Source organism: Corylus avellana, chromosome 2, assembly GCF_965113065.1.
Source record: "Corylus avellana chromosome 2, dhCorAvel1.hap1.2, whole genome shotgun sequence".
In the NCBI taxonomy this organism is placed as follows: domain Eukaryota; kingdom Viridiplantae; phylum Streptophyta; class Magnoliopsida; order Fagales; family Betulaceae; genus Corylus; species Corylus avellana.
Genome location: NC_142491.1, coordinates 9145623 through 9157734, shown reverse-complemented (window position 1 = coordinate 9157734; position 12112 = coordinate 9145623). Strand labels below are relative to the sequence as shown.

The following is a 12112-nucleotide window of genomic DNA, read 5'->3' as shown; positions in this document are numbered from 1 at the left end:
ATGCACAAATCCAGAGACCCCAAATGGAAAACCCAATTGAGAAGATGGAAAATTTTGAATTCCTAAGCGCTTACGCAGCAGCCATTGATGATGATTGTGGTTGTGTCGTCCACAGAGTTCCAATCTTAATTTTTTTCGTATTTGGGAATTCTGTTTTTACATGAAGTGAGATTCTAATACCCATAACCCATCAGGATAGAGAGTAAAATTGATTATAATACCCAACTATCATTGCAATTAATCATTATATTTGGGAATTCTGTTTTTGCTATTTGGCAATTATGAACACCACAACACTATCCACACCGAACGCAATAATCAGAAAAGCAAGGCTGCATCTGCTTCTGCTGTTAGAATAAAACCCCATAACAAGAAACACACAAACTCAAATACACGAATCAAGAAATTATCCAAAAATCAAGATAACAGCCACCATTAGCATTGACCCAATAATCCTCAAATTCCATATAACGTACAGGGGCTTCTACAAAAAAACAAACAGGGGTTTCTACAAATCAGCAAAATACTCTCAAATCATCCAATGGGTGGGTATGCCAACAATACATTTCAGAAATATGCACCAAGATTCGAAATTAAACCAAAGCTAGCATGGAGAAAACAAGGTTCCGAAGAGAGAGAAGAAGAAGAAGAAGAAAGAGGAAGAAAAGTTACCTGAAGCTCTTCTTTCTTCCTTGCTCTGCAACTTCAACTAGAGAAAGACAAATTTTTTTCCTTGCATGCTCTGCGACGAGAGGGAGCAGAAAGAGAGAACGACACAGAAACAAATACAAAAGTTTTTTACGAATACTTCACCCTCATCCCGCCTTTTAATTTGGACCAAAACGGCGTAGTTTTGGTCCAATTGATCCCGCCTTTTAATTTACGAATATTCTTTGTTGGATCGTTTTTTTTTTTTTCCTGCAGAATTTGGTTTTGAATTTTCTTTTTCTTTTTGCGGGTTTTGCGTACCTAGAGAGAAGAGAGTAGTATTTCTATTAATTAGGACTCTAGTATTAGATAGTAGTAGATAATAAATGGGATAGTATGTTATCTCTAGAGAGTATTGTTTCTATTAGGATTCTAGTAATAATAGATAGTAATAGAGAATAAATAGGATAGTATGTTATGTCTAAGTAGTTTGGTATTATCTTTATTAATAGTTATTAAGTTAAGTGTTAAGTGATATGATAATCATAGGATATATCTCAAAGTGAGTAGTTTATGTTTATCATGTTTCTTTCTAATTCTTGCTGATCAACCTTTCTCAACTTCATCAAATATTTCTTCAAACTCTTTTGTTTTTAAGATATCATGGCTTTCCCTATTCTATTAAAATATTATTTATTTACAAAATGTAAGTTCTTTACCTACCCTCATGTTTTTTACAAAATTCTAGGACAATCTTTAATGAAAGAACAAAAGATGAAAGAGGAGAGATGAAAGACAAATGCTTATATTAAAATAATGTATAGGGAACCACTTTAGTTCCTTACATATTAGGAAACATTATAGTTACCAAATGATATTGGTTAAATTTAAGAAAACTGATGTGAGTGAGTTTTTGTGATTTTTATTTTTTTATTTTTTTTTTAATTTCTAAATATTGGAAAATGAATGAGATATAGGGTATCTGTTGCTAGTGCTCTATGATGTTGCTTCTCATCTTTTGTTGTTGTTTGATGAATACACGTTTATAATAATTTGGGTTCCTTCGCCATGTTATAACATGTATGATTTAGATATAGTAATGAGGTTATAAAACAGATGAAGAAGAAAGAAGGAAAAAAGAAAAGAAAAAAATTAAAGGAAATGCCATTAAAATTTAATAATTTATAGAACATATTATAAAGAATATAATTGCCATACTTGTGAAAGTGTTATGAAGAGAAATATATGTTTTATGTACAATAGTATTTGGATCGATCGGGGCATTACAAATTTACAATGGCATAAAAATTAATTGGTATCAATCATCACAAATCAAAGAGATAGATTAAAATTAAAGTATATCATAAAGTGGTATTTTTAATATTTCAAAAAACGAAATTAATTACATTTTGGTGAGTAAGGGGGAAAACCTCTAAACCAATGAAAAACTCGATTTGATGAGAGAAATTGGACTTTTATTTGTTAAGTGTACGTGCCATATTACATTAATAAAATTAAAGTTTGTTGGAAGTAGATATATATAATCAATTATATCTACCTCAACAAATTAAGGCAATAGAAACCTATACAAAAGGAATAATTGTCTGTAACGATAAAACATTTACGACAGAATAATATTAAGCGGTAAAAGATAAGAGTAAGTGGTAAAAGATAATTTTACATCGATGTTGAAGAATCAGAATGCAGATAGAATTTGTATTTCCGACTGACCGACTTGGGAATTAATAGTTAATAGTAGTTGTAGTCGGACATGCTTCTTCATGATGCCTATTATAAAACAACACCCACCCTCCTTCATTAAACAAATCACAACCATCGTCGATCTCTTGCATGCAGATCAAATTCCTCTCTCAACTAGTGCAAATTCAGATATCATGGCTCTTCTTCACGCCCACGCCCTTTTTTTGATTTTCACCGTTTTCATCATTATAACGTCTTTCTCATCCGAAACATCCTGTTTTCGGCTTCATGATTCCCGCGCCTATGCTACTTCACGCATAGTAAGCATCCCTTCAACTTCAACTTCAACTTCACCACCGAATCCGGAGCTGCTTAATGTAGATGCCTTTGGCGCTAAAGGCGATGGAGGAGATGATACTCAGGTATATACCTCGTTATATATATATATTCTCTGTACGTTCCACCGTTTTTTTTTTTTCTTTTTCCTGCAGAATTTGGTTTTGATTTTTTTTTTTTTTTTCTTTTCTTTGTGTGGGTCAACTGATTGATTGATGTTGGTTTGATGTTTTCGCACTGCAGGCATTTAAGAAAGCATGGAGAGAGGCTTGTTCTTCAAAAGATAGCGTTCTTGTGGTACCTCAAAATAGGAGCTATCATCTCAAGCCAATTACATTCAAGGGTCCTTGCAATTCTAATTTCACATTCAAGGTCTCTATCTTTACGTTGAATTTGCATGCATGCATCTGTAATTATATAAATATCTAATTAATTATATGCCTATTTTTTCTTTCTTTATACTTACTACTAGGTCTATGGAACAATCAAAGCTTCTCCTCGTAAATCAGATTATCAAAAACATAGACGACAATGGCTTGTGTTCCAAAATGTTCAAAATTTTACTGTCGAAGGTGGGGGCACGGGCACCATCAATGGCAATGGGAAGAGATGGTGGAATAACTCATGCAAAATCAACAAAACTCTGGTATGTAATTCGGCTCATGAGTTCTTCCATCAACTTTAATTTCTTTCTTTCTATCTCTTAATTAATAGAATTTGAACTGATTAATTAGTTGTCATTTCTTTCTTCTATTTCTTTTGCATGCAGCCTTGCACGCACGCACCAACTGTAAGCCTTTTTAATTTCCTTTTTCTTTATTTCTTGATTTCTTTTCAAAAAAATTTTTAATCTGTTTTTATATATATTGTGTATGTATGTATGTATAGGCCGTGACTTTCCTCAACTGCAACAATTTGACAGTAGATAACTTGCGGATCAAAAACGCACCACAAATGCATCTCACGTTTCAAAGATGCTCAAATGTCAAAGCTTCACGTCTCGTGGTAACTGCACCGGGGCATAGCCCCAACACCGATGGAATTCATGTCACAGAAACGCAAAACATTCATATTCAAAACTGCATTATAGGGACAGGTATATATATATATATATATATAACCTTGAATTTTCTATAAAAAGTTGCTAATTAAATATCAAGTTTGGCTTGCCACTATATATAGTGACAATAATGAGATTTTATGTTTTATTTATTGAAGGGGATGATTGTATTTCGATAGTAAGTGGGTCTGAAAATGTTGAAGCCACAGATATTACCTGTGGACCCGGCCATGGAATCAGGTAGATAGAGCTAGGGATCTCTAACTCTTCTTGCTTGGCATGCATGAATATTATTACGTTTTTTTTTTTTGTTTTTATTTTTTTATTTTTTACATGTAATTTAACTATTACACATTTGGATATTATTTTACTTGCAGCATAGGAAGTTTGGGTGCGGGCGGTTCAAGTGACTATGTTTCGAATGTGTTGGTCGATAGGGCGATACTATCAGGAACCACAAATGGATTGAGAATAAAAACATGGCAGGTAATTAAAAATATGTATTTTGTTTTTGTTATTCTAGTTCACACTTAACATATTATTCTTAACATATTATTCATTTATTCATATGCAGGGCGGCTCTGGATATGCCAAAAATATTACATTTCAAAATGTTGAAATGCACAGTGTCCAAAACCCTATAATCATAAATCAATATTATTGTGATAAAAAAGAACCTTCATGCTCAGAACAGGTAATACTCTTAACAAAAATGTTTAGTGTGCATTTAGAAATTTATGTGGATGATACTCAACATGAGTGTCACATGGCACAATGGTAAAACAGAGTTATAATACTCAACATTTGTATCCCAACTGACAATCACTTAATCTAATGACAGGCTTCAGCAGTCAAAGTAAGCAATATTGTTTACAAAAACATCACAGGTGTTAGCGCATCAGAGGAAGCCATAAACTTCAAGTGCAGCAAGAGTTTTCCATGTCGTGAAATTTGGTTGGAAGACGTTAATCTTGCCTACCAAGAAGACGAAAGTGTCAAGGCTTCTTGTGAGAGCGTTAAATATTTGACTAATCAGGGGAACGTCTCTCCTTCGTGCTAGTTGATTGTTTTTACCATTTGTTTATTAACATTCATATTGAATAATAAGGAATTTTTTTTTTTGGTGTAAAATTCATTATGTTTTATAAATCAATTAATCTCCAAACTAATTAGTCTATGCAATACTATGCAAAGGCACCGCGCATAAAATCAGCTGATTCTAGTTGTACATATTTAGTACTTCAATCCCATATTGATTAGTAATTATGTTTGTTATAATAAGCATATATACTTCAGATTGGGATCCGGCAATGCATGGGGAATTGCCCATCAAAAATGGTTGAAATCCTAGTCATTGAATTTCATCCAATGGCTTCTAGTTTGTCACATGTCTCTTTAATTAAAAAAATACTAAAATATTATTTAAGTTTTAAAAAGAAAATATAAATAAAATAATAAAAAAATAAAAAATTATAAAAAAGGTATGGGGTGGCCGGCCACACTCCATAGCCAAGCCACCCCCTAGGCCAAACCCTTTTTTTTTTTTTTTTTCTTTTTTTCTTTTTTTGGGTTTAGGCCTTGGGGGGTGGCCGAACCACCCCCTAGGGCACTAGGGGGTCGCCGAAGCCACCCCCAAGGACTAGTTGGGGGTGGCCGGAGCCACCCCCATGGCCCTAGGTGGTGGTTCGGCCACCCCCTAGGGTCAAACCCAATTTTTGTTTTTTGGTTTGGCCCTAGGAGAGGCTTCGACCACCCCCAAGTCTCAGATGGGGTGGTCGGCGACCCTAGGGGTGGCCTAGGGTTGCCGGCCATCCCATACTTTTTTTATAATTTTTTATTATTATTATTTTGTTTTATATTTTTTTTAAAACTTAAATATTTTTTAATTAAATGGACACGTAGCAGTATATAGACCATTGAATGAAATTCAATGGCTAGGATTTCAGACATTTTTTATGGGCAATTCCCTATGCATTGCCGGGGATCCCGATCCATATATTTCAATCCAATATGGATTAATAATTCAATTCTCTCGTACATAGATGGAACCAAAATTTTTTGTTTGAGAGGTCCGAACTCACGTAAATAAATAAATAAATACATAAAGTAATAGAATGAAAACTAAACCATTTAGTCATCTAGAAGTAAAAAAGTCATCATTAAGTCAACGATGCCATAATATGGGGGTTTCCAAAAACCTCCATCTTATAAGATAAGTCTTTCTCTGATCCTATACAAGTGTCTAAGCACTAAGTTATTAATTAGACGTACTTCTGCCATTAGCTAATTAAAATGAGATTATAAATGTATGGCATCAATTTAATTAACCCACAATCTTGTGGGTTCACTTGGATCAAACATTAACTTTCACGCCGGCTAGGTTAGGATAAACAATTAATTCTAATGGATTTAGGAGAGAGTTCATAAACGAAAGCTTGAGATGTTTAACATTTTTCTTTATAAATATGCTTTCAGAAATTTTTTTGGAAGAACTTGAAGGTAAAGTCAATCATTTGCAAATGATTGAAGTCTTGATATATATGCCATGTATTCGATCATTTAGCATCAGCCCCCGCGTATAATTCTCAGTAATATCGTTTAGCTCTTTCAAATTTCTTGTACTAAAAAAGATTTCTGGCCAAACCAAATCAAATGAAAATCACAGCATGTAATTAAAGAAGCAATATTAATTGGACCAAGAGATATTTTGGAAATTTATTTAGATTTTAATTAGTTAAAAGTTTGAAATAAGGATATAGGAACAAATAAATAATATTAATAATAGTAGTAGTAATAATAATAATAGAATTTAAATAATAAAGATTTAGTAGATAAAAGAAATAAATTGACTTTTTTTTAACCAGGGTTAATCCAATGGTGGATTGTAATGCCATTTTAACATAGTTTTAGTAGGATAGTTGTAAAATAAAAATGTGATTTTAGCTTATAAGAAAAGGAAAAAATAAATAAATATCCACTACAAACCAACCAAAAATATTGAGCTTAATATTTACTTAAGAGTATATGTACAGAAATATTCTCCAATGCTAATGAAGTAATTGATTGCTGCCTCTCTAATGCACAAGATTAATGCTCGGCCTTCTAGAATTCACACAAGCTGATACAAACACATATAAACTTTCAACCATCTATTTTTGCAAATCTAATAGATCCTGCAGTGAAAATAATCAACATTATTGAGATTAAAGTCTAAATAGTAAGAAATATGGTCAATCCATGCAATTGCTCGCAGATGATTCTTTCGCAACTACTTGGATTTTGATTACTCATCAAGACCACAAGAACCATCTCCGAGGAGTGCTGAAAATACTGCGAGAAAAGGTGTTCCAACCAAATAAAAATATTAATCATTACAACAGAAGTTATTTAAACACAATTTTTAGTTCAAAAACTCTAAATTCATTGCAACAAAAGATGCATTCCATTCTTTACAAGTCCTCTGCTTTTTCATCCATCAATCTTTCAAGTCAATCATCAACCTGGTACAACAACAACCAATTATAAAAATAAGGAAAAAGAAACGTAATTAAATTAAACAAAGGTAAACCTGTTGTGAATTGTTAATTTTGCTTTAATAATAACAAGGATATATATTGGTTACTGGAAAATAAATAAATGGCACTCTGGGGTCAATCCAACAAGCTCAAGGAACAAGCTGCGTAAACCAAAGTAGTTTCAACGAGAGACAACAGCACTGACAACTTAAGCAACAAAAAAAAAAAGAAAAAAAAAAAGACTAATCAAGTTGGAGGAAATATAAAAAAAGTAAAAGTCAAATACGGCAATCAGCTTAATTCAACCATATATGCTTTCCCTCATAATCAAGTCAAAATTAATCTCAACAACCAATGCACACAACAATCCCATTATCATCAAAACTCAACAAAAAATGATAATGACAAGAGATGGTAGTAATACCTCTTTTAGAACTCTCACTTGCAGCTACACCCCACTCACAGGTTGTCTTGGCTTGGATCACCTCCAAAGCTCCCTCCGGGCCTAGGAAGAAGAGAATTTCATATCATAATCATGTCCATTCTAACAATTAGTTAATATGTCTGTGTGTGAAAAACTAAATTATCTTGGAAAGATTTGCTAACCTGCTTGCAAGTGCCATTAGCATATCCATCTTTTCCCGCATCTTCGCCATGCCTTCTTCCATCTTCGCTGTGCGTTCCTGCATATCCTGCAGTGAGATTTGTGTCTCTTGCAGTGAGATTTGCGTCTCTTCCAATTTCCTGTCTGTCTCCTGTTGTTTTCTCCTGCAGTCTTCATGGTTGTTGAAGTCGGTTGCGTAATGCAACTGAGATGAACAAGATGAACATGACGGGGTAGATATGACACCACTCTCCATTCCTATAATCAAATTGCATGTAAATGGTTTGGACAACTATAACACTCATCAAGCTACTAAGTCAATATAAAACATGTTCATACATCAAGCTGTCCATTCGGACAAGCTCCCAAAACTCTATTGTCTCTATTGTGGTTGCTTAGAATATAGTTGAAAAGATGAGCAGCCCATTAAGTAAACACTAACCAATCACGCCGCACAACAAACGGAACAGTTAGATATCAGACCCATCTTGTAAACTCATTGTCAACCAAGCAATCATCCAAATGAACATTGGTGGAAATTTAGGAAAACATCGAAAAACAAATGCTCTTCGCCTCTATCTTCTTAACAATATGCTTAAGTATATAATGCTTCCATTTCAAGGAAGTGAAGAACATCTTGGGGCAAGTTGCTGAGCTTATCATTGATGTCAAAAACAAAAATGAGTGGCAATTAAAATCCTGGGTCTCTTGGAATTGGGCTGCATCGCTGAAATATATCACTCTTTTTACCTAATAAAAGTCTAAAAGCAATTAGCTACTCTTTCAGTCAATTTGTCAACACATGCGTTCAATTAGCAAGACGAATTGAAGCAATCTCCAAAACAGCTAGACGAAGTGGTAATTGTTTAAATTCTTAAATCAATCTCAAATCAATCACAACTAGGAGCGTGTGGCCACATGAAAAGATTAGGAGTGTGAGTGCGTCTCATCTAATGCAGGGGAAGAGAAGAGGATGATTCCTGGGTTTATCAAAGTATCTCCTATCTAATTTTATATATGAAAATGATTCTGATTGATCCGTATCAAACCAGCTTCACTCAAAAAAATGGATCTCTAAAAAGCAAATTTACAAAATAATGTAACACGAACAGCAACATTTAGGACCAAACATTCTTATTAAAAAAATAATAAAAGACAACCATAAATTAAACAAGCTAAGGGCAGGGTGCCATACCTCCAAGTTCAACCCCTCCATTGATCACAACCGAACTCACCCTGAGTTCTACAACTTCAAACGTTCCCCAAGACCCTTTAAACTGAAGTTCCTTCGCTGTTTGTGTCAAAAGATCATACAAGACCAGCTGCCTCTTTCGATTCTCCATGAACAACTCCCCGTTCTTCCAAAACCCCAATGGCCTTTCCAAATGCACTGGGAGATTAATGCTAAGCAGTCTAGTCCACGACTCCCTAACACCAAATTCAAGCATAACCCATATATCCAAATACATGTGTTTCTTCCCGTCATCATTAGGAAAAACCAGCATAGCAAGAGATCCTTTCAACTCCGTGACAGTCCGCGTGCATTCACCGTAGTCACAGAAATCTGGAAACAGCATCGTTCGGAACTCCTCATTGCTGAAGTCAAAAGCAACTATTATCTCACTATGTTCCTTGTATTCGTCGTCACCATACCATAGAAAAACCCCATCCAATGCCGCACTCCGCCAATCATCATATATTAAGGTCAAGGGCACGCCCACATCAAGCTGTCTCCAAGAACCGCATCTCAGGCTGTATATATCTACTTCATCCCATAGATCATCTTCGCCTTCAACCAGAAGAATTCTGATCACCTTGTAATCGTTAGATACCGAGTCGAAACCGAACCCCACATGAAACAAAAGGACTCTAAGTCGACAGTAAGAAGACGAGGCTGGGAGAGCCTTAAGTTCTGATGACGTTGCGGGATTCCAGAGATAGATGTCGTTTCGCGCATAGTCCCAGAGGCAGAGCAGGCCATTACAGGAAGCGACGATGTCAAAAGTTGCTTCTGTTGGGAGATTCAGAGGGGTTTGAGACGCGCAGTGGAGGGAGTCGTAATAGCGGAAAGAGTGTATTAGATTTCCGGTGTCGGAGTCGTGGGCGAAGAAGAGGATAAGACGGAGAGGATCATCTTCATTGGGGTTCTGGGCGATAATGGAGTGGTTGAGGAGGTGTTTTGAGAGGAAATCTGGGTTTCCTATGAGAGCGTGCCATCTTTTGGAGACACACTTGAATCTGATCAGAGATTTTGGGGGCAGCCTCGACAGTATCTTCACCACCACTTCCTCCGGCAGATAGGTTGCCATTCTTCCAAGCTATCTGCTCTGCACAAAATGGGAGAAAACACTTTGGCATGTATATTATTTATAGGGGAAAATGCTTTACCCTAAGTTCTATATCATTTTCAATTTGAATACAATATTACAAAATTATAAAATTTTACAATTCTCAATCCGTTACTCAATTCCATTTTCTTAGATGGAAAGTCCAACATGTGTCACACACGTGAGAATTTTTCTAGAGGTGAGAAGATTAAACGTTTATCGCCTACTAACATCTTATCGACTGCCTATCAATAGCTTATCGACTGTCAACGAACCGTCATCGACCGACAACTGACTTTTGGCAGTCAGTAGGCGGAATAAAAATATTGTTTCGACATTGGTTCGGTTCGGTTCGGGCGGTAGAAAAAAATTTTTATCAGTTAACCTGTCATCAACCAATTTAGTTGATTTTTTAAGTGAATTTTAAATTTTTTCTGGTAACTTTCTTTATTGTGTTTGTCTAGCTGATTTGTGGTTGTCATTTTGGTCCATGTTCCATGAATTTGCCTTTTTCTTTTCATTTATAAACACATGTTCTTTATTGATTATGTAGTTACAAAGAAATTGATAAATCTTAATATAAAAACTTGTCACCGACAATTAATCGACTTAACTGATCACTTATTAACCGATTAACCGAAAAAGTCGAAACTATTCATTGTCGGTATGAAGTCAGTTAATTAATTGACTTAACCGACTTTTACGAATCAGTAGGCGAAAATGCCCCTACCGACAACGTCAATACCCACCCGTAAATTTTTCTCTCAATCTTTCCATAGAGCCCCTAAAAAAAAAATTAAGAGTGACCGTAGCCACTCATTTGGCTGTCACCTTCAATCTGACCAAATGGGGGTAACCAAGCAATCCCATGACTAAAGGAGTGGCTGAAACTACCTCAAACTCATTGGAGGTGGCTCTCTAATTAGCTAGATTGGAGGTGGCGATCCACCATTACCACCTATGGCTATGGGGGTAGTTCAGCCACTAAGATCAAATGAAAGTAGTTGAAAGTACCTCAAAGTACAATCAAATAATCAATTTTTTATCATTTAGTTTAAAATTTTATTTTTTATTTACAAAATTTAAATATCAAACACACTCTCACTCTCTCGCATCTATTATTTTGAAAACATGATTTATTAAGAACTGATTTTGAAAATAAAATTTAGCAGGTATGTCATTTTTTCTACTCATCATCATGAATGCTCCTCGAGAAACTCATTTTTTCTTCTCATCATCATGAATGCTCCTCGAGACTGTTTCTGATTTAACTACACAAAGTCAAGAGGCCAATCCCCAGTGATTTGACTGTGCACTCTCTACTTTCTTTACTTGACAACAAACTTTACAGATTAAGGGGGGGGTAAACGAGTTGAGTTTGGGCGGGTAGTACTTATTTAAGCTTAGCTTGCTGAATTTTTTATCGAGTTCAAGCTTGACACAGGCCTCATTTCATGTCCAAACTTGGCTCGCTAGCGTGGGTACTGAGCTTGAGCTTAGAAATTTTTGTAAAGGCTCGAGCTCAAGTTCAGCTTACATCAAATTATTTAAATTTTGTATTTAAGTAAAAAAAAAAATTCAAATAAACATAATAAATAAATTTTATTAATGATATGACCATCAAAAAAAATAAGGTCACTACAAAAAAAAACAATTTTTTCTTAACTAAAATTTTCCAACATTTTTTTGGTGTCCGATACGTCGAAATTTTTTTTTGACATATCGTTTCTGACGTGTGTTGATTGTCAAAAGCATAGGTGTCAGTAAAATTTTTTTCTGACGTGTTAGTGGGTAGAACGTCAGAATTTTCTGACGTTTTAGTGTAACACACGTCAGAAATATTTTCTAATGTGGCAAATAGTAACACATCAGAATTTTCTGATATCTCACGTCAGAAAATTTAATCTTTTTTATTTTTTTA

General features: G+C 34.8%; 2 protein-coding genes across 2 annotated transcripts; one reads left to right on the top strand and one right to left on the bottom strand.

Annotated features, from left to right (window-relative positions):
• Positions 1-2543: 2543 nt before the first annotated feature.
• Positions 2544-4805, top strand: LOC132172562 (polygalacturonase-like). The gene is made up of 9 exons (XM_059584087.2): positions 2544-2771; positions 2929-3057; positions 3158-3331; positions 3455-3475; positions 3574-3781; positions 3904-3985; positions 4123-4231; positions 4320-4439; positions 4587-4805. The coding sequence occupies exons 1-9, from the start codon at positions 2544-2546 to the stop codon at positions 4803-4805; spliced, it is 1290 nt and encodes a 429-aa protein (XP_059440070.2).
• Positions 4806-6807: 2002 nt separating this feature from the next.
• Positions 6808-10181, bottom strand: LOC132189866 (F-box/kelch-repeat protein At3g23880). The gene is made up of 4 exons (XM_059604687.2): positions 9060-10181; positions 7867-8122; positions 7685-7765; positions 6808-7245 (listed from the first exon to the last, which is right to left on the bottom strand). The coding sequence occupies exons 1-3, from the start codon at positions 10171-10173 to the stop codon at positions 7720-7722; spliced, it is 1416 nt and encodes a 471-aa protein (XP_059460670.2). The 5' UTR covers positions 10174-10181; the 3' UTR covers positions 6808-7245; positions 7685-7719.
• Between the last annotated feature and the right edge of the window lie 1931 nt (positions 10182-12112).